This window comes from Ictidomys tridecemlineatus, chromosome 2, assembly GCF_052094955.1.
Source record: "Ictidomys tridecemlineatus isolate mIctTri1 chromosome 2, mIctTri1.hap1, whole genome shotgun sequence".
In the NCBI taxonomy this organism is placed as follows: Eukaryota; Metazoa; Chordata; class Mammalia; order Rodentia; family Sciuridae; genus Ictidomys; species Ictidomys tridecemlineatus.
The window spans coordinates 143,486,153-143,509,405 of NC_135478.1; the positions used below are offsets into that span (position 1 = coordinate 143,486,153).

General features: G+C 44.9%; 1 protein-coding gene across 12 annotated transcripts in view; it reads left to right on the top strand.

Moving 5' to 3' along the window:
* Pde1c (phosphodiesterase 1C) overlaps positions 1–23,253 on the top strand; it is a 603,438-nt gene that overhangs the window by 170,918 nt on the left and 409,267 nt on the right. For all 12 annotated transcript variants that reach the window (XR_013435068.1, XM_021722262.3, XM_078039880.1 and 9 more), the window contains one exon: positions 17,497–17,547. Coding sequence is in view for 11 of the 12 variants with exons in the window: in XM_021722262.3 (XP_021577937.1) it covers positions 17,497–17,547 (51 nt within the window). In the remaining variant the exon portion in view is untranslated. The remainder of the gene's footprint in view (positions 1–17,496; positions 17,548–23,253) is intronic.

Sequence of the window (23,253 nt, forward strand, 5' to 3'; positions counted from 1 at the left end):
GGTGTTCTGGCAGCAGTGAGAATGACAATTATTGTCACAGTAGCTCCTACTTACTATGTTCATATTGTGAGCTAGGCAATGCAATGTGCATTATCTCCCATCCATCATGTAGCTACCCCAGGGCCTTTTCACTAGCCAGTCCCTCAGCCTGTTGTGCTTCTCTCTAACCATCCTTATTTCATGTGAGTCTCTGCTTAGAGCACCACACTGGGTCCTTACCTGACATTCCACTGAAACCTCTTCATCTTCTTACCTGCCTGTAGTTTTTCTCATCGTACTGACCATACCTGCTTTTCATTTACTGAAATGCAAACCCTAAAGATAAGTTAAACCGGCTACAATAATTGTCCATGGGAATAAAATATTAAAATTTCTGCATTTGTTGAGGTATGAAATTTCACAATGTGCCAGGAACTCCTGTGGATGCTTCCCTCCTTTTTTTAAGAGAGAGAGAGAGAAAAAATCTTGTTTTGTAGGTGGACACGACATAATGCCTTTATTTTTTTATTTTATTTTTTTTTATGTGGTCCTGGGAATCGAACCTGGGTCCCGCCCATGCTAAGCGAGCGCTCTGTCACTCAGCCACAATCCCAGCCCTCCCCTTTAAAGTTAATAGAAAGCTCTTATAAATTAGCTTCTTTATAAATGAGCCAACCCAGGCCTTTCTTAAGACAACGCTGTGAGATAGGCAGGACACGTTCTATTAAAGACATCTTACAGGAGAAGCACCTGAGGCCCAAAAAGGCTGAAGAAGCAAATCAGGGCCGGATAAGGAGAGGCGGGGATTCAAAGCCGGGTCCTGGAATTCTGAACGTGGAGCTCCACACTATGTTACCTGTGATAAGCAACAACGGACATCAGAATCCCCAGTCCCACAATTAGAAGTAACTCTCAATGCAGCTTGCTAACACCCAGTCGCCCAGAGTGAGTAGACAGAGCTGCTTCCATCCGCTGTGCATTTCCTTGGCCTCTCAGACCAGGTTCCTTTGGCAGGGATCTGTGCAAAGGGGAGCAGAGGGTATGCAGCTCCCTTTGGAGACTCGAAGGTAGTCTATTTTTTGAAATCTGATTGTGACCTTTAATTTGATGTCCTCACAGTCCTATTCCAACCCCATCTAACATATGCACCCTACAACCTCCCTCTCTGAGGGGGCCCTGGACTCTGCCCTAGTGCTTATTAGTGTAGCTAATAGACTAAGCTCATTAGCACAAGAACCTTGGGAGAGAGAAATGAAAACTGCCACAGACCCCCAGGCACTTAGGGGCTATGAGAGCCGGGTGTGTGTGTGGTGAATGCTTAGAAGAAAAGATGGGCTGTTTACAAACACAGTGGGCCCTCCCTGAAGGTGTCTAATGTGCATGGCCTCCTCACTTCCCCTTAACATTCCTTAGCTGGTACGAGTTCTCCTCTAAGTCCTCTGAGTTGGGACATTGGAATTTTAAACAGTCCAGCAAGTTTACTAATGTCCGATGAGGAACTGCCTTCTTTGAAAATAGGAAATGATCAGTTTACTTCTAAAGCCTCATTTAATTCTGGCTGTGAATTACATAGTCATGCTGGGTGCAGGGGTGCCTGGCTGGAATTCCCACCATTCAGGAAGCTGTGGCAGGAGGATCACAAGCTCAATGCCAGCCTTGTGACTTTGTGAAACCCTGTCTCAAAATATAAAAAGGATGGGGGATACATACTAGGGGTTGAACCCATGGAAGAGCACCATGGGTTCAACCCCTAGTATGAAAAACAAAACCAAAGTCAAATACATAGTCATATATTTTGATAGGTTTTTTAAAACTATAAAGTTGATTCCTGAAGGTTCCGTCAGAGTCCCAGATTCCTGGGAGGGCTTTGCCTCTTCAGCTTGTCTTTCCCCCACCACTCCAGGTTAGTTGGGGCCAGGTTAGCAAGGTTTGTGATCCAGGCGTGGGCTCTCTTCTCTAGAACAGTCTATGGGAGACTTCAGGATACCACAGGAGGGCACAGGATGGAGGACTGGGAGCAGGCAGTAATATAAGCTAGACCGTAGATTCGTTCATGTTTCTTAGGGTTGGCTTTGTGCCAGGCACTAGTTTGAATTTTGGGGACACAGAGAACGAGACTATGGGGAGCTACCTTCAGAGAGCTTATGTCTTCTTGTGTCGGGTGTTTGTGGTGCAGAAAGACGTAAGCATGCAAGAGGATAATTCCAGAAACTGATAGGTGCTAAAAAATGAGGGTGAGTGGCCATGGAAGATGAATTTGAGTTGAATTCTAAAAGGTAAGAAGGAGGCTGCTGTTCAAGCCATCAGAGCTATAAGCAGCACGTGTGATGTAAAACAAGGCCCTGGAATTAGATGGTCTCGATAGGAATCTGTCTCTGCCCTTTACCATCTATGTGGCTTTGGGCAGGTCACCTAATATCTCTGTGCTTCAGTTACCACATCTATAAAGTGAAAATAGCAACAGCCCTACCCCCAGGGCTATGAGGAAGACTACTTAAGTTAGGGCATGTGAAATGCTTAGTCCGGTGCCTGCTACATGGAAGGGCCTGTTAGGGTAGCTGCTGCTCCTGGGATCCCTCAGGCTGGTGGCCCAGCATGCCAAGCAGGAAAAGCAAGTGTCATGGGGAGGCATTTGGCAGATTTGGGAGACACAAAGGTGGACAGCGTAGCTAGAGCTTCCTTAACCAGTGGATTAGCTTAGGAGATGAGGTTGGCTCAGGAAGGGCTGTGGAGGCAGAAGCTGGATCAGGCAGGTGGTGTGTCCAGGGGAACTGGCTCCTGGGTGCCTGGGCTGGAGCTCCAGGAGTGCAGCTGGACGGAGGGGGAGGAGCGAGGGTCTGTGTGAGGGGGGAAGGCTGCAGGATTTTCTGATGGAGGGGCTATGGCTATGAAGGACAGAATGGCCACACTTTTGTTTGATCAGCTTTGGTAGGAGGGGACAGCCGGGAGGGAAAGGAAGTGTCATGTACAGAGATGGGAAGCCTGGGCATCTGCAGAGGACATTCTGTGCTGGCATGTTTGGCGTGAGAGTCCTAACACGCACTCACATGGAGGTCTGCAGTGGGCAGTTGGAATGAAGCAGCCTGGCATGAGCATGTGGGATCCATGTGACCCTGGGGAACTGTTCCCAAGGGAATTCAGGTGATTTATTTTTAAAGTACCTGCTTGCCAAGACAAATACACCTGCCTTCAGTTTGCAACCCCTGGAAGGTCCCCAAACTTCCACCTGGCCTAGAAGATCAAATATCCAAGAGAAAGGCTTTGTGGCATGCAGACAGAGGAGGAATGTTCTGGAAGGATGGCCAGTCTCCATCCTGGGGCCTCTGTGACTTCCTGACCAGGCCTGGCCTCCTCCTGTCACTCAGCAGTCTTCCATTCAGCAGTTCATGTGTTCCAGGCCCTGTGCTAGTCTGGAGGAAAGACTAAAAAGATGTGTGCTTGTCTAGTGGGCATCTGGGGTCCTGGCCCAAGGGCCCGATGTTCTGTGCCATGTTTTGTTATCCGATGCATTTGGAGCCTCTCAGCCTGCAGCCAGTTGGTAACGACGCGATGATTTATGCTTCTGGATGCAGCAGTGCTGGCAGCGCACACCTGATCTGCCATTGGGGGAGGCGTGTGTGCGTGAGTGCGTGCACGTGCTCACGTGGTGGCTGTCGTGAGGAGCTGTATCCAAATGCCGCATCTCAAGTTCAGTCCTGGCTGTGAGGTTGAGTTCTAAGGCAAATATAAGGATCTTTCAGTGCGTTGGGGCTTTGCACACCACGGGTAGCTGGCCCAGCTGGGCAGTGATCTTGTAGCTCAGCTGTTCCATTTAATACCTGTGAAGAGGTGAATTTCTCTGTCCTCCTCTACCTTTGCCTTGGATGATCCTTCATACCTGGCACACACCATTGGTAACTTTAGACGGCTTTGGAAGTTGGGCTGGTTCTTTCCGCCCCACCCCCACCCCCAAATTGCTGAAATGAATCAAGGGGATCGAACACTGAATTCCACTGTGTGCATTTTCAAAAGCACCGGGGGCTTTCCGGTGAGCTCCTGGAAGTGTACTTGGCTCATCCTGTTCGAAGTTGGCTGTGTCCTTTAGCACCTTGCCCTCCACCTGTGGTTCCAGGACCAGAACCATGGCCATCCCCTGGGTTCTGGCTAGAGATGTAGAACCTTAGGCCCTGTCCCAGACGGACTGAAAAGAACCTGCATTTTAACCAGCCCTGCAGGGGGCCCCTGTACCCAATCAAGTCTGGGACTTGCTGATTCAGACGGCAGCCTCCTGGCACAGGCTCAGTCTCTTTGGATGGCTCCTGGATGCCGTGCAGAAGATGGTTCCCAGGCACCCTCCACTGCTCCTGAGAATCCAGCAGACAAAGGGACTTGGCCGAGGCAGGTGGAGACTTGGCTTGGCCTCATGAGCACTGTGGGAATGAGCAGCACTGAGTGGTGGGTTTCATGGGCTTATTTGAAATAAAGCATCTATTCTCTTCTCTTGGCAGTGACTTTGGTGACTTGACTTTTGTGTTTAAAGGAGTGGGATATTTGGGTCACAGGAAGATGAAGCTGGGCTTGTCAATCTGGAGAAGAGAAGGTTTGGGGTCTGGGGGCACAATGGCTGTCATCTGGATTGGAAGGGCCCTCAGGAAGGAAGAGAACCAGACCTGTTCTGGGAGGGGCAGATGGAGACCTTTGGAAAGCTGCTTCCTTATGCAGGAGACCTCCCTCAGGTTCAGAGGGCTGGGTGGGGCGGGGGGGGGGGGGGGGAAGGCTACTTCTAGAGTAGAGGATTCCAGTCCCTAGAGGCAGTTCCCGAAGGAGCTGGTTCCCCACTTCTCTGGGATGTTGTTGGAAGGATTCAAGCCTGAGGTATTCAGTGGAATCAGATAAATTTTCAATGTGCTTTCCAGTGGGAGAGAAAAGGGAAGAGCTCCCAGAACTGGGCTTGCATCCCAGCTTTCCCATTGACGAGTCCTGACTTGGGCAAATTACTTAACTTTTTTTGAGCTTCTCTTTTCTCATCTGAAAACAGGAATAATGATACCTCATGAGACATTCTGAAAATTAGTTAAAAATTACGAGTGGAAAATTGCTGCCAGTGCCTGGCGTGAAGTAGGGGCTTAGCAAATTTCAGTGTCCCTTCTCCTCTTGAGACTCAATTTCTTTGCTTTATCTGAGGGTGGATGGTAATTAGCTAACACTTTGAGTAGCTGGCTCATATAGTGTTTTTTTTTTTTTTTTTTTTTTTTTTGATACAGGGAATCTAACCCAGGGGCACTTTATCACTGAGCTACATCCCCAGCCATTTTCATTTATTTATTTATTTGTTTATTTGTTATTTACTTATTACAGAGACAGGATCTCCCTAGGTTGCTGAGGCTGGCCTCCAACTTGCAATCCTCCTGTCTCAGCCTCCTGAGTCACTGGCATCATAGGTGTGTACTGTTGCACCCAGCGAGCTCATACACTTTTGATTCTTAACTGCTAATGGTTGACCTTTCCCTGATTTGATAACTGGGGTGTTTTTAATGGGAACAGAGTCACAGGAGCCCTGTAGCCCCATGTCTGTGGTGGCAGTCAGGGTGTCAGCCAGGAAGGCTGGACAGGGTTGCTCTCGTCCTCACTGTCAGGAAGAAGTCATATCCATGCCAGGGGCAGTGTTCTGGGTGATGGGGTAGTACCTGCATATAGAGCAAGTTCAGACTCACCTGCTCTCAGATAATTCACTTTCCCACCAGCAGATGCAACATATTTGCATGTGGGACTATCAAAGAAGAAAGCTGCAGCGAGAGAGGCCTTTTATATCAAGACCTGAGTGCTATCCTTTGTGTTGGTCTGTATTCTGTATGTATTGCTACAGCAGAATACCACGGACTGGGGTAATTCATAGTGAAGAGAGGTTTATTTGGCTGCTGATTCTGAAGATGGGGTGGTCAAAGAGTACAGCACCAGCATCTAGAGAGGGCCTTTGTGCTAGGCCTCAACATGACAGGAGGGCAAGAATGTGCATGAGAGAAAGAATGAGAAGCCAGACTTGCTTTCCTAACAACTAACTCTGGTGATAAATGACATTCGTCCAATCATGAGAGCAGAGCCAATCACCCGGATTAATCTCCATCTTCCAGTACTGGGATTAAGTTTCCAACAGGTGAATTTGAAGGGACACATTCAAACTATAGCACCTTTCATTGCTTTTGAAGCTGTTCACTATCCTGACCTGTGAATAGGAGAGGTTTATGTCTGTGGTGGCTGTCAGGGTGTCAGCCTGTATGATTGGCTGTGTCATCTCAGTCTGCTTCTGGTCCTACAATGCAATACACCTTTTCCTCTCCCAGGACAGACTCCACGCTCCTCTCCACCTCCCTAAGTATCACCTGTCCCTCCTTCCTAGAAGACCCTAGTACCAATCACTCCAGGTCACAAGAATCTCTCTGTGATCAGGGACACTTTATATAGCATTCAGTAAAGTTTCAATCATCTCATGCATTAATATTATGTTTTCCCAGCAAGGTCTCAGGTTCCCTGAGGTCAGGGTCTGGCAAATTGGCCAGGTGGTTTGTACAGAAATAGCAAACACCTTGATAAATTCATAAGACAACAACTTGAATGCTACATGCCAGAAGCTCAGTGAGAGGTCTCAGGGTCTTAGCTGCATTTCAGGTTATGTCCATCCCCCTTCCCTGGCAGAGAGGATCGGGGACAATGGTTGTTGGATCTGAGTAACAAAATTATGGCACTCAACATGATAACTGGGGTATAGTCTGGTAGCCTGGAAGGAGGCATCAGGGAGTGGGAGTGAAGAAGTGATTGCAATAGATTCATTTCACTTTTTGTTAACATTTCACTTTGTTCCCAAGCAGGATTGGTATATAGAGCAAAACATAAACAAAATATGATTTGTGGAATAAGGTAGGATATAGATAGATAAGCAGACATATCAAACCAGGGGAGAAAGAGATTTCATGAGCATATGGCCTATATCTCCCCAAGTAAGAAGGAAAACAGTAGATGTGTTTTTCAAGCCACCGTCTCAGGTTGGCAAGGCTTCTTTGATTTCCTCTCTGTTTTAGTCAGCTCTTTTGCTACTGCGACTAAAGGACCCATCCAGAACAACTGTAGAGGAGGAAAAATTTATTTGGGGGCTCACGGTTTCAGAGGTCTTAGGCCATAAGAATGCTGGCTCCATTCCTCAGGGCTCAAGGTGAGGCAGAACATCATGTTGGAAGAGTGTGGCAGAGGGAAGCAGCTCACATGGTGATCAGCAAGCAGAGAAACTCCAAGCTCCAGATATGAATATATATCCCAGAGCCACGCCTCCAATGCCCACCTCCTCCAGCCACACCCCACCACTTCAGTTATGGCTCAGTTAATCCCCATCAAGACTCATCCACTGATTGGGTTAAGGCTCTCACAATTCAATCCTTTCTCCTCGGAATCTTCTTGCATCAGCTCACATGTGAGCTTTGGGGAGACACCTCACATCCAAACCATCACACTCTCTGTGCTTCGTCACACCTGGGCCAGGCCAGCGGCTGAGCCTCCTACCCTCTGGCTCATGAACCCCACCTTTTATAGGGCTGTGTTCCTGGGTGGGGGAAGGGGGCGCCATCCCAGCCACTTGCAAATGATCAGCACAGTGAGTCACCACTAGAAACTGGTTTTATTTTCTTTTGTATAAGAGCTTAAGTCAGAGTCCATTTGACAGCCACATTGGCCCGGAAGGTATAATGAGGTGATGGCAAGCATTTCTGAATCAGGAAGTGGAGAGAGGAACAGGATGGGGGTGGGGGCCATGTCTTTTATGTTTCTGGGTCCAGATTTCACCTGGATTTCTGAGCTCTGTTCCTAAGGAGCAGCAGGCACATTGTGGTTCTCCATGGTGCTTCCAGCTTGAGGCTAAATGCTGGGGAGATAAGGGCTCTCCTTCCAGGATTGGATTGAGAGAAGTGGTTTATCAAATAGCAGCATTTCCTGGGTATAGAACCTAGGGTGGACATAAAATGTTATGGCTCTGGAATAAAAGGGTCCTGGATCCAGTTTCCAGACCTGTCATGACTAGATGTTCATCTCAGGCAATTAAGTTATCAAAGACTCTGTTCCCACATCTGAAAAAATGGAGAAAGAATAGCAATAAACTTGGAATGTCTTTGTGAAGATAAAATTAGGTAACAAATGAGCACTGCCTAGCATGGTCCTTAATTATTGTATTATATGATGTCTTTCATTTTAAGCAATACCAGTAACATTCTGTGCAAGCATTTAGCTCAGTGATCTTTGTGGATTATCCATTTTAGGACACATTCTTTGATCTCACATCCAACCTGGCAGGGACTTTCCCACTTACCATCCTGCGGTCCCCCTGTTGCCTTTCCCACCCCAACTGTGGTAGGCTTCCTTCATCTGTTGCAGACACATCTTGCCAAGCCCAGGCTCCACATCAGAAGCCCTCTCAACACTCTACTCAGTCATCATCAGTCAGGGTTACACATTTTTACACTTCAAATAGATCCCAGAGGGCCATGCACAGTGGTGCATGCCTGTAATCCCAGTGTCTTGGGAGATTGAGGCAGGAGGATTGCAAGTTTGAGGCCAGCCTCAGCAACTTAGTAAGGCCCTAAGCAACTCAGTGAGACCCTGTCTCAAAAAAGTGGGGTGGGGGGCATAGCTGAGGTTGTGGCTTAGTGGTAAAGTGACTTTTGGTTCAATCTCCATACCAAAGAAACCCCCCAAAACCGAAACAACAAAAACAAAACAAACAAACAAAAACCCCACAAGACAACAAAAACATACCTCTGGTTTGTCAAGCATCTACATTTATCAAAACAGAGGGGCAAAGGAAGATAAGTCATTTGCTTTACCCTTGACAAATGATGATATCATAGTTAAAAAGAACTGGGGTGCACTCCCTTCATGGGGAACATGAGACTCGGAACTGGAAGATGTGGATGGCACTTTTGACTCTGCAGCTCTGCCTTGCTCTGATCTTGGACAAGCCACTTAATTTCTTGCAACATCACTTTCTTCACTTATTAAAGAGATTAGGACTTGCTTCCCAAGGGCTGTTCATGTTCATGGATTTGACTCTTGATTCTGCCCACTTGTTCTTGTTTTCTGACTGTGGGAGGCCCTTGTAGGGTTGAGAAGACATTTGGAAGCTGGGGCCCCTGAGGGAGTAGGGCAATGGGGCGCCTCCTTTTGTCTGGATTCTATTGCTAAGAGTCCCAGTTTCTTCTCCCACGTCACTGAAGAGCCCACTTCTACCTACAATCTTCTGGGTTCATGCCAGGTACCAAGTGCCAAACACATGATCTCCCCTTTTCTTTTCAGGCTGGTACTTGCTTCTCATTGGGGCTAGAGGCACAGGGGGGAGGTTCAGTCTGCAACCTGTTCTTCTTCAGGTGCAGCCTTTTCTTGAGCAGGTGACAACCTCTCTCCTCCCCTCCCCCCTTCTCCCCTTTTTAGTACCAGGGATTGAACTCAGGGGTGCTTAACCACTGAATTGCATCCCCAACTGTTTTCTTTTCTTTTTTTTTTTTTTTGAGATGGTCTTGCTAAGTTGCTGAGGCTGGCTTTAAACTTGTGATCCCCTGCCTTAGCCTCCTAAGCATCTGGGATTACAGGCCTGCACCACTGCACCCTGCCCTGTCTCCTCTTCTTGAAAGCAAAGGTGCTGGTGGAAAGACATGGATATTGGATCATGATACACCTGGGTTAAGACTGGGGCTCTGCCACACAACTGTTGGTCTTGAAAAAATTACTCAATTTTTCTGAGCTGTATATTAAGTGGGAATAAGAGTCCTATTTGGCAGGGACCAGGGCTTCAGTGTACCCATTTATCTGGTATTCATTCATCATTGATAAATATTTTTAAAGAGGTGAATGGATCCTTAGAGCACCTGTGGGTGCTCAAGGGATGCTAATGTCTTTATATCTTCTTCCTGTTCCTTTTCCAATATTCTTGGCTGTGGTCATATTCTGCATGGTATATTGTGAGGAGGTTGGCCATCAATTCATTCAATAAATATTGTGTATCAGGTGTTTAAGCACTAGGGACACAGCAGTTTTTCATTGGCAGAGAATCTATGCTTACGTGGGGCTTTCATTAAAATGGAATGAGAAAGGGAATAAACCTGGAAAAGAAGATACTCATGGTAAATGTTGAAAGGAGGAGCAAAGCCAGGAAGAGGGATCAGGAGCAGGGGAGAAGGAGAGCTGGGGGCTGTGGACTTAACAGGTGGTCATGGAAGACCTTACTTAGGTGTTTAGGTGGCATCTAAACATAGTTAGGAGGACTTTGGACTGCATCTTTCTCCCCACACCCCCTCCTGTTTTCCTGCTGTTGCCCGGGTCTTTGCTAGTTCAAGGCCAGATGAGGTGAGGTCAAACCTCTGTGAACACTTCTGAGCTTTACCTTCTCCAGTAACTAAGGAGGGTGCCTCATTCCAACCCTTTCTTTCCTGGGGGTCCTGGGTGCCTGGCATTCTGGCCACCAGGCTTCCCAAAGGAGCTCAGTGGGAGAGGGTCCCTGGGCCAGACTTAGGCAGCTCTCCCTACAGGAAGCCTGGCTCTGTTCTGGGCCTGCTGCTGGCCCTTTGTCCTGGCACCCAGCATCCCAGCTGCGTTTATGTTCACCCAGGTGCCAGGGCTTTCAAAACAAGAGCGGCAGTGTTTTTGGAGCTGGTTTTGGTTACAAAGCAGTGTACACCTGTCCAGGTCGCCACCACAACTGGTTGACTCACCCCACCCCGCACTCTGTCTGTCCTTTTTGATGGTCTAGATGGCTTCTGGCTTAGCTGGGACATCAAAGCCACCTTTGTTGCCTGGGGCGCGGATACTCACTGCTGTGACTTCACTTCCTATCTCACCTCCATCCCTCCCATTGGGCATCATGTCCAGATATCACTTTGAGATTTGTCTCTGGACTATTTTTTTTTTTGAGAAAAAAAAATACAAACAATGGGAACATGTCACTTGGAATGCTGCTTCTCAGACGTTAGCATATCTAAAAGTGGCCTCTGGGGCACTTATTTAAAGCCTAGAGTCTTGTCCCCATTTGTACGGATTCTGCCTCAGTGGATCTGGGTGGGACCAAGGAATCTGCATCATCATCATCACTGTCACGTCAGTTTTGTAGCTGGTCACTCTCAGACAAACCTAGATGCAAAGGCAGTTACCTCCCTCACTCGTGTGTCAGGCTGGTCAAGACCCACAGTTGCATCGCTCCCAGGGTCTGGTTCAGTGCCCAGTGCCCATGTGATGCTCAGTACACATGCATGGAAGGGTAGAAGTCATGTGAGGCAAGCCCTTTATCAAGAACCCTCCACAATGAGCAGAGTTGCCTACTAACCCATCTCCAGGGATATGTCTGCTGTCTGCCGTCTTAGCAGTTGGGTTTTTCTTAAAACAGAGGCCTTGGTTTAGCATATTAAAGACAAAATAGTAGCACCCTGAAAAGAAGAACTGAGCAGGGGTAATTATTTTTGAAGGGATCTGATCCACATCCTCTTCCCTGAGTGGTGCTACAGAAAAGGTGCATGAAGTTACACTATTTATTAGTGCTTCCCAATCTCGACTACTTGATGGAATGAATCACCTGGGAACTCAAAACATACAGATGATGAGACCCCTTCTAAAGGCCCTGCTTAATTGGCCTGGAATATGTTCTGGGCATCAGGAGTTTGTGAAGCTACCCAGGGGATTTTAGTGTGCAGCCAGGGTGCAAATCACTGATCTGGAATGTGTGCAAACCCCTGAGAGGGGAGTGAGATTCATTCCTTCTTCCTTTCCTTTCCTTTTCCTTTTCTTTCCTTTCCCTTTTCCTTTCCTTTTCCTTTCCTTTCCTTTCCTTTCCTTTCCTTTCCTTTCCTTTCCTTTCCTTTCCTTTTTCCTTTCCTTTCCTTTCCTTTCCTTTCCTTTTTTCTTTCCTTTCCTTTCCTTTTTCCTTTCCTTTCCTTTCCTTTCCCTTTTCCTTTCCTTTCCTTTTTCCTTTCCTTTCCTTTCCTTTTTCCTTTCCTTTCCTTTCCTTTCCTTTTTCCTTTCCTTTCCTTTTTCCTTTCCTTTCCTTTTCTTTCCCTTTTCCTTTCCTTTCCTTTTTCCTTTCCTTTCCTTTCATTTCCTTTTTCCTTTCCTTTTTTCCTTTCCTTTTTCCTTTCCTTTCCTTTTTCCTTTCCTTTCCCCTTTCCTTTCTTTTTTCCTTTCCTTTCCTTTTTCCTTTCCTTTCCCCTCCCCTCCCCTCCCCTCCCCTCCCCTTCCCTTCCCTCCCCTCCCCTCCCCTCCCCTCCCCTCTTTTTTTTGGTACCAGGGATTGAGCTCAGGGGCACTCGACCACTGAACCACATCCCCAGCTCTATTTTGTATTTTATTTAAAGACAGGGTCTCACTGAGTTGCTTAGCGCCTTGCTATTGCTAAGGCTGACTTTGAACTTGTGATCTTCCTGCCTCAGCCTCCCAAGCAGCTGGGATTACAGGCATGTGCCACCACGTCTAGCAAGAGATGCATTTCTTATGGGGAGTCCTCTTAGACTAGAGATGGCATGTTCTTGCAATCTGTGATCCAAGAATGCTTCTAAATCTGAATCATATATATAATCATATAATCTAATCATATAATCTAATCATATAATCATATAATCAAATCTAATCATATAATCAGATATGATTATATCTACATATAACACAATATGTTATATGTAGATATAATCATATATACATATATAATACATAAATACATATTATTATTATACATACATACATAGTGTGTGTACATGTGTCCAAAATCATATATATATATATATATCTGAAAGAAGAGAAATAGTCAATTTTTCCCCTGATTATAAACATGGCACATATTTATAAACAATTCAGTTTGTTCAGAAAAGTATAAAAAGCTTGTAAATCTTTCCAAATGGTATCAGATGGAGAAAGCACTGTTCATACCTCTGGTGATCAATGCACTGTCTCTCTGTGCCTACACACACAGGTAATCTGGTCATGCAACTCAGCATTGATGGGATCCATCATGCACACTCACCCAGAGCCTGTGTTTTTTGCAACAATATGGCAGTGTGACAAATAACTTTCCATAAATCTACACAGTCACTTTTATCATAATGCCAAATGTAAGCTCTAATTACATTTGATAAAAGAACATAAATGGAACATCTACTTTATAATTAAAGCTTGATGTATATTTTAAAAAAATATAAGACAAACAGCAGTGTATGAGGCCTTTCTGCTGATCCAGGAGCCTGGGTATGTCCAAGCAGGCCAGGAGTGTGCTGGTGGACCATCAAACATGTCGGGAGGTTATGGGGTGGAGACAGAAGGGCTCAGCAAATCCAGCCATGATCTCTTTTTATAATGCTACCAGTCTCTCTTGTTTTTTTTTTTTTTTTTGTTGTTTGTTTGTTTCATTCTTTACACATTTTAATGGTCCTATTTGCACTTGCCTTCTGGACCATGCAGAGAGTATAGAAATTCCAGATATAGCAGCAAAGAGCCACAGCCTGAGCACAAAGGAGTGTATCCACTGGGGGTGGGCATCCCGGGGACGATTCTTTGCTATCCTGTGGGGGTTGAGTCCCTCCTATTCCAGTCTTCCTAGTGCTCCTAAGTGAGTCAGAAATAGGCATTTATATTTAAAATCTCTTCGTTTTTAAATGCAGGTAACTACTTTTTTTTTTAAATCAAAAAATGAAACATACTGGAGTTTTCTGTGGTTGTCTGGAAGCCAGTCTGAGATCTCTGGTGTACAAAGCCATTTGTTTGTATCTATTCAGTCTAATTTGGTTCTAAAAATATTGACTGACTGCATCAGTCTGTGTGGTGATCACTATGCAAAAGAATGGAAATATGAAGATGAAAAGTGAAGGTCCGTGCTTTGAGTGAGGCAGCTCATAGTTTAGAGCAGTTGTTCTCAAAATTTGATCCCCACATCAGCAGCCACCATATTGCCTGGGAACTGATCAGAAACGTAGATTCAGGGGCACACACCAGACCCACGGAGTCACAAACTGTATTTTAACAAACCCTGGAATCTCGGTCCTATAGCGAGCCTTTCCAGTGGTTCTGATGCTTGCTGAAGTTTGAGAACCACAGGTCCAGAAGGGAGTCAGATGTACAAGCAGAGGTGTGGCATGAGTCAGGGAGGTTTTTCTTTTCTTTCTTATTCTTTGCAGGGTTGGGAATTGAACCTGAGGCCTTGCGCGTTCCAGGCAAGTGTCCTACCAGTGAGCACATCTCCGGCCTCTCAGGGAGGTTTTCCTGAAGTGGACAACTCTGCCTGAATCTTGAAGGATGAGTCGGCATTGGTTGGGTCAAGACAGGGAGGAGTGTCACAGGGAGATGGGCAGCAGAAGTGTAGTGAGGAGGGGAGAGTCTGTCAAGGGCACATTTGGGAAATGCGTGCAAGTGGCTACGAAAGCCACTCTGGGAAATAGAGATGCTACAGTTGGACTCTTGTCTGTCCCCGAAGGCCCATGTGTTAAAGGCTTTGTCTTCAGGGTGGTGCTATTGGGAGGTAGTGAAAGAAATGGGACTTCATGGCAGGCCTTTAGGTCACTGGGGGGTGTGCATTCAAAGGGGATTGTGAGACCCTAGTCCTGTCCTCATTCTCTTTTGCTTCTTGGCAAGGAGGTGAGTGGTTTTGCTCCACCAAACACTCCTGCTACCAGCATCGGGCATCTCCAATCAAGGCATAAAGGCCATGAGTCTGTCTGATCATGGACTGGGACCTCTCAAACCATGAACAAAGACAGACCTTTTCTCTCTATGAATTAATTATCTCAGGCATTTGTTGGGATGGGAAGCTGACTGACCCAATATCGGGGAATAAGTTGGAATCAGTTTTTTTTTAAATTTTTTAAAAAATTCTAATTAGTTATACATGACAATAGAATGCATTTTGACACATCATACATAAATGGAGTATAACCTCTCATTCTTCTGATTGTACATGATGTAGAATGACACAGGTCATGTAATCATACATACACATAGGGTAATAATGTCTGATTCATTCTACTATCATTCCTATGCCCATGCCCCTTCCCCAACTCCCACTCTCTCACCCCTCCCCACCTTATTGTGAGTTAGCATTCACATATCAGAGAAAACATTCGGCCTTTGGTTCTTTGGGGTTGGCTTATTTCACTTAGCATGATATTCTCCAGTTCTATCCATTTACTGGCAAATGTGGTAATCTCATTCTTCAAGGCTGAATAATACTCTCTTGTGTACATGTACCACAGTTTTTTTTTTAATCCATTCATCCATTGAAGGGCACCTAGGTTGGTTCCATAGTTTAGTTATTGTGACTTGAGCTTCTATAAACATTGATGTTGGAGTCAGGGTTTTGATTCCAGGCCAAGTGAGCTGGCTTGTGTCTTGTAGGTGTTGGGACATCCCCAGAGACCTTTTAGCAGGAAGTTGTGGCATCAGGTCTGCATGTTGGAAAATAACACTGGTAGCAGGGTTCATGTTCCTTCTGGGTAAGGGCAACTCTGCTGGTACCCTGCTGGCCTGGATCTTGATTCCCGCCTCTCCTGGCCTGGCTTGGAACTGGGTCAGCAATTCTCATCCATGGACAGAGTGTCCGGTGGGGAGGTCCCCGGCTGAGTGGGACTTCATGGGACGTCTTAAGGTCACTGGGGACTTTATGGGGCTCTGGGAGAACCACACTCCCCCAGGTGGGTGCTCCTGTTCTCAGCCATTGCGGTCATCTCTGTAATTTTGCATAATTAAGTGCAGTCCATCAGTTTCTGCAGCAAAGGTTTTGAGAAAAATACCCCATTCTATTATTTTCTTCAGAGATCTATGGTGTCGAAAGAGGAAACAGCTGAACTCAGGGATCCGGGGAACTCATGTCTATAACTAACCTGGACTTGTTTCTCCTCTTCCCCTGCCCTTTTCTCCCTTCTTTTTATTTTATTTATTTTTTTGTTATAACTTTGGTTCTAGAAAACTCCAGAGAGTTATCCAAGTTTTTCAAGTGCTCATAATGCCTCTCAGACTTAGCTATGATAATTTCATGCAAGGATGTGAAATTATGCCTAAAGACTTCTCCTGGGAGAGCAGGAGGGTGTTGTGAAGTATTTCAGAAGTACCTCAGCTTGGAGGCAGGAATATGAATGCAAATGATTTCCATTCAGGTGGCAGTTCCACAAAAGGCTTTAGGAGACAAGAAAACACCCATTTCTCATGGAGCACCTGGGTCCTTTTTTGAGTTGAGAATCCTTTCTTCTAAAATGTATTTGGTCCAGAGCCTAGGAATCTGATCAGTCTCTTTTTCTGTTTAGAAATGCCGTGCCGTGGGAGCAGCTGGATGAAGTGTCACCTCCCCCTGCTGGTCATTTTTTGTCTAGTGTCATGTTTGTAATATACAAGGAGAGTGGAGACAGGAAGAGACAGAGGTTGAGTTCATTAATTTTAAAAAAAAGTTGTCCCAATGTAGTCAACGTTTAATGTTTACCTTTGTGTGACTGCTAAAGGAATTTTTGTGACTCCTTTCACTCTTTGCAAAACGATATTCAGGAAGTTGATATTTCTTTTGTCTGCCTACTACAACTTTTTATATAATAATTATTATACTAGCTATCTTTTATTCTGAATATGCATTCATTATTTTTTCCCCCTGAGCTAAAAGGAATGGGGTTCTCCTGTTGGTTGCTTTGAATAAACACTCAAGCAGATCACAAATATTTCTGTCTGTCCTATTTATACAAAACAACCATAGTGCCATCTTTATGAAAATTAGAAGTGGTACTTAAAGTGAGCAAAACTAAATAACTGAGTTTTTTTAATCCACAAAGATGGGTTCATAAATTACAGGGAAAATTAATTGTGGCTCCAGGTACTGGATGGAAAATTTATAGCCAATTTTCTAAGGAGGAAAACTGCTCTTCAGAGAATTTTTATGATCAAGTTTTTCTGGGCTAGTTCTCTGGGCAGTTTTGTCGATTTCCCTTTATGAACTCTCCTGTTTGTTAACATCCAAATTTAAGACTTTCTAACCAAACACAACTTGGTCATTATCTTCTGAATCCCTGCCTTGGCTTTGCCCCCATGGATCTAAGAACACTGGAATCATTTTAGGAGTTTGGTGTGCTTTTGTGTGTTGAGGGACAGTCCCATCAGAGGAGGCCCAGGGTCGAGGATGTCCCTCATATGGAAAGTTGGTACATGTGCTTCTTACTAAGCAGATTCAAATCAGTTACTTTCTCCAGGCATATTTGATTAGATGTCATTTATGATCTCTCCAGTTTATTCAAATGTTCTAATCAAAAGGACTGAAACATTGACCTCATTTAGGAATTGAGAGTAACAATGGAAATCTAGAAAGGGTAAAATTGCTTTTATCTACTTTAAGGCTCAAATTTATAACGTTGCAGCATCAAGAAAAAAGCCTGTATCTTGGTATCTTGGGCATATTCTGTAGACACACATGATGCCTTGTTCTTTCTTTTCTTCTTTTCTTTTTTTTTTTTTTTGCATACTTTGTTCTTAATTGCATGTCTGTTTTTTTTTTTCCCCTAGTTGCAAATGAAGCTGGAGATAAGAACGCTAGACCACTTGCCCGCTTCTCCCGTGAGTACATCTTATTTTACTAATTTCCTGGGCTCCTTCAGAACCTGTTCTCCAGAGGCCTTTGCTGACATGGTTCACCCCAATAACCTGGTCTGGTGTTAACACAGTTATGTCAGCAATGTCTTCAACCTCCACTTGAGCCCCATCACAGGGGACCACTCTGGGCCAGGGGCTTTTTGTTCCTCACAACTGTGGTTTCCAAACGGTGCTCCAGGGCTTTGCTATCCCAAGAATGGTCCTCAGAGCTTCAGAATCAACCTCACTTCTGCTTTTGAGGAACACAGAGCCTCAGGCTTCCCACCACGGATGTTTTGAAGCTGACTCTGTTTGAATAAATCCTCAGGAGATTCCTGTTCACATTAGGGTTTGAGAAGCACTATGCCAGGAATGTCCTCAGAGTGTGCGCTGTAGGTGGTTCTGAATGAAGACACAGGGAGGAAGGGACTGTGAAGTGCCTCTAGCTGTCTGGGTCGATGCACATCTAAAAGCATCATCACTGCCTAATGTGGATTTTATGTACTTGCACCACCAGCTGTGTCTCAGCCTAGTGACATTTTTTTTTTTAGTATTTATTTATTTATTTAGTTGTAGTTAGACACAACACTTTTATTTTATTCATTTATTTTTATGTGGTGCTGAGGATCGAACCCAGGTTCTCGCACATGCGAGGTAAGCGCTCTACCGCTGAGCCACAACCCCAGCCCAGCCTAGTGACATTTTGCAGCTCAGGTAGATGGAATGGTGTTCCTTAGATGCTGGGATATTCCTGAGGCTGCAGTCAGGCTGGGGTGTTCCCTCAAGTCCTCTCTCCGGGTCTTGATCTCAGTGGGGGAGCAGGAGTCAAAAGCCTCGCAGAAGTTTCTGTGCCAGTGTGGCCAGCAAATTGCAGGGCAAATGATCACCCTCCCTGGAATGAAAGCCTGGATTCCACAAGGGCAGCGGGAACACCAGGGATGGAGTGAGGGGCTGGGCAGAGGTGCTCCCCAAACCTGCTGGGCCTCCAGTGGAGGAATGGTTGAGTTGGAAATCAAAATAGATGCAGTCCACCCCCGGCTCTCATTTTCACTTGGTGCAATTTTACCTACAGTTTCTGGGCTTCGGTTTTCCCAAATGGAAAAAACAGGGAAGTCATAACATTATTAAAAATGTTGCCATCTTTTGAAATCGCGGCTTGAGAAGAGAGCCACAAACCTCCTGTCTGTGCATTGCTCATGGAGGGTGGATGATGTCTGAGCGTGACACGGCCGGAGTGAACCCTCAAACATAGAAAGTATGATTTCTCAATTTCTCTCCATTTACAAGGCTTCTAAACTCTACCTACTAGCTTTTTTTTTTTTTTTTTTTTTTGGAAAGGCTTCGAAGTTTGGGATTGATTTCCTAGAAATGATTTTTATAGAGCTATAATAACGTATGGTAATGAAAGAGCACTAAGTGCTCACATTTTAGAAACTGCGTGATAAAACACTGGCTTCTCATGGGCTCTATTTTTCACTGCCCTCCTACCTGGAATCATTAAGTCCAAAATAAGTATTTCATCCCACAGCTCAATGGGAATGATGAATATGCATTTATTCCCTTTACTTTCTTATCTCTGGAGCAAGACTTGGGCATGTTAACAAGCTGGAATCATAACTGACCCCACAGGACAGCACTGGGCAGGGTGGGCCCCCCATGTGAGTCCTGACTAGGACTAGGAGGGAGCAGGGAGGGTCTTTGAAACCTGAGGCCAGAGTGAGGCCCCACAGCAGCGAGTCCCCTCACAGACAAAGGTGACTTCTCTGGTGAATGGTTTCTGTGACTTCTAAGCTGTGTGACTGAGTTTGAAGGATGATATGTCAGTTGAAAGCATCTTAGCTTGAGCTTAGAGAGGACACGGGAAATAAAAAAAATCTACACAGGAAAAAAGTGATCAGGTAAACTAATTAGGTTGGGCTGATTCAAGTGGGGAAAAAAAAAAGAAAAACAATCTCCTGACTTGGTATGATGTCTTAGAAAGAAGTCAGTTGGTACACTGGCACATTACCTACTACATCTTTTTGTAGTAAATACTAGAGGGGAAAATTAGGTAGCTTTTAAGAAGAAAAAACAAATTTCAATGTAGCATTGTCCAATTGACACTTCACTTTATTACACTGAAATGAATGAAGTGTTCAATTTGGGAATATGGGGAGGATTTGGATGATAAACTTTTCTTTGGAGACTAGAAAATGAAAAACTGCAACATTTTCTCATTTTTGCATCCAATAAGGCAGATGTAGAGCTCTTCCAATATGCATTGCCCAGTATGGATTTAGTTGCAATGGAAATGGTGAGCAAGACCCTCTGCTGCGATGAGATGATTGGATCCCTTTCTGGAGGGTCAGAGAAATGCTTGGAGTGGGGAAGGAGGATTAATTGGTTGTGCTGATGGACCCTGTAGAGTGTTCTGTCAGTCTCTGTATCTTATCAAAGGTCCTTCCACTGCCCCTGCCCCTGCCCCTGCCCCTGTCCCATCATTTCTGGCTCTCACTTTGGATTTTGATCAACTTGACTTCTATCAGTGCATCTGCCTAGCAACCCTGGGCACATGGAGCAATGCTGATCATTCTCCTAGGATCTGGGGTGGGAAGAAGAGGAAGGCTGGGGGTGAGATTCAAAGGCAGTAGAGAATACGCTCCTTTGATAGGTAGAGGAGAGTGACAGTGTTCAGGAGAGAGGACTTTGACTCTAAAGTGTATGTGAGCTGGGGATAACTTGGCTTTAGACCACCATTTGGTTTGAGAATGCTGCCATCTTGAAGCTAGCTGTCCTGAGGCTGGAACCTGGGTGTGTGGGGACTTCCCCTCTTGGCAATTGGTAGGTGAGCTTCTTTCCTTAGGGGGCTAGGGTTTGTGTTTTCTGTGGCTTGGAGCCTTGGAGGTCTGCCAACATAATAGTGGAGGTGCTAAACAGTCTTCATAGATCTGTGTTGTAGTGACATCCACTACAATTATGTTCACCTGGCGGGAGGGGGAAGAACTTCCACAAATACCATCTTCCACCAGCTCACTAATATCAGAAATTCCTCATGGTAAGGGAAAAACTTTAAGACTTGAAATGCAAATTCCCATGGGAGATAGTAATTCTTATTATAGTGAAAATGATTGATAGCAGGCCTTTTAATGTCTTTCCCGCGGACACCTGTTCTGTTAGAAGGATCAACTGCTCAGTTATAGGTCCTAGCTGGGCAAGGAGCACCCAGAGGCCATGAAGCTAGACATCTGGGACTTCTAGGATGGAGTCACCTGGCTGTGAGGCTGTGTCAGAGCTAGGAGAGTCTGTGACAAATATCAGGAGCTTGAGTTGAGGGTGGACAGATTGTGGAACAGAACAGTGAATACAAGGAGAAGAGAAATTGCATAGGAGTAAGGACTGAGAACTGCCAGGAGGGGTGGGCTGTGGCAGGGGAGGGCTTTTTTTTTTTTAGTTCTTAGGGGCATGTACTGGGGCAGCGAGTTAACCACACTGAGGGCCCAGGCAGGCACGATTGTGTTATGTTATGGGGAACTAGAAACAAACTCGTAGATGTGGAGGGTGTTATGGGGAACTAGAAATAAACTTGTAGATATGGAGAACAGAATGGTGAGGGAGGAACTGGGGCTGAGAAGAGTAGGAAATTGTTGTCCAATGGGTATTAATTTTCAGTTAAGCAAAGGGAATAAGTTCTGGAGATCTGATGTCCAACATTATGCCTGTAGTTTACAATGTGGGATTCTGCACTTGATGTTTCAAATTTATTTTTTATTGGTCTATTACAATTAGATGAGATAGGGGGATTCATTAGGCTACATTCATACATGCACTTTACATAATTTGATTGCTCTCATTCCCTTTCTCTCCCCTCCTTCCCCTGATACTACCTTTGTGTACTTTAAAATAAGAGGATAGCTCTTCACTGATAGTACCCTTTTGGGGACCCCTCCCATGCTGTGAGAGCTTTCCTTGATTGCTTCTGATAAATCTGCTACTGAGTTCTCAAAAAGAAAAGGAGACCTCTTATGTTTATTTTTTTTTTAAATCACAAAACCCAAGGAGCCAAATAAATAGAAAACAGAAGAACATAAGGACATTTTTGAAGGAGATGGTTGTGTTTAGTACTTTGGTTGCTGTGGTAGTGTAGGAGGCATATTCGTATGATGAGAATCACCAGAATGCAGACTTTAAATGTGTGCAATTATTTTGTATAGCAGCTATACCTCAATAAAGCTTAAAAAGTGGGGAAGAGGGGCTAGGACAGGGGCTGGATTTAGACATTTCTTGATTTCTCTTAAACAAACTTAAGAATTCCTAAAAACTTAAGCTCCTGTGAATAGCACTAGATCCGACCTCAACAATATTCAAGAACTAAGTATCTCTAGTTCCCATTTATCCCAGCAAAAAAGTTATCTTGACAGTGGCAGCTCTAGAACTTTTGTATATGAAGGGCTCTGAGGCAGTAATCTAGCTCAGTGGTATTCAAAGTGGAATCCCTGGGAATTTATTAGAAAGGCACGTTCCCAGGTCCATCCCAGATCTGCTGAGTCAAAAACCCTTGGAGTGGGTCCCAAGGGTTTTAGGAAGGTGCATCAGTGGTCATGATGCCCATGAAAGCTTGAGACTCTGGCAGTGGAGCTGGGCAGAGGCCAGGATGCAGTGTTCTAGTTTAGTTTACATATTGCAGAATAATACAATTAACAGTTTTCTAGAGCACACATGAAGTCATGTATATGTAAGATGAAGCCAAAGTCAATTGTCCTTATCCAAGAACAGTGTGCTATCACAGCTATTGTTTTATTGGCAGAGTTTTGAGGGGCCGATGGAGACTGTTGGGAGGGGTCTAATGGTCCCCGCATCCCACCTCTTGGAGCTGGACATGCTCCATACCATCTCTTGGATCAAATCCTTTTTTTTATTTTTAAGTCATCTCCTATCTTGTCCTGTTGTAAGAGCTTGGCTAGCCACAGCTCCTTACCTGACCTGGGCCATCATCCTTATATGTTGGTTTTTATCAGGACTCCTTTGTGTTTCCCAACCAGTTACTCCCCAACTTCTGTTTACCTAAGATTTATCTGTTCTTCCTCAAGGGGGCACCACTGTTTTATCTTACTTCCTCTCTCCCTTTGTTTCATTAAATAGAGTTACTATCACCTGAGCAAATCAGTTGGTTCAGTCAACAGATATATCAGTTTGTTATCTTAGATTGAAAACATTTTAAGTTAGAGTACAGCTTAAAAATGATCCAGTCCAAAGCTCATCATCCCTCAGTATCTACCCCAGGACCTGGTTTCAGGACTCCTTGTATCCCTCAGTATCCCCAGGAAGTGGATATTAAAATCAGAGAATGTGAAAGTCCCTTCCATAAAATTGAATATAACTTATTCACATCCTCCCGAATACTTTAAATCATCTCTAGATTACTTGCAATATCTAATACAATGTAAATGCTGCATAAATAGATGTTATGCTATATTGGTTAAGGAATAATGACAAGGAAAAATAGTTTTGTAAATGCAATTTTTGCTTTGGAATATTTTGATCCATGGTTGGATCAGTATCTACATGGGGAAAGGGTAAGGCCTTGGGCTGTGCAGCTTGGGCAGCCGAAACTGAGACTTTCCCTCAAGTTGGGCTCTTAAAACATACAGCAGATTTTGTTTTCCAAAAATATTTGCATCTCTATCTCCATCCCACATGCTCTCCTTGCAATGT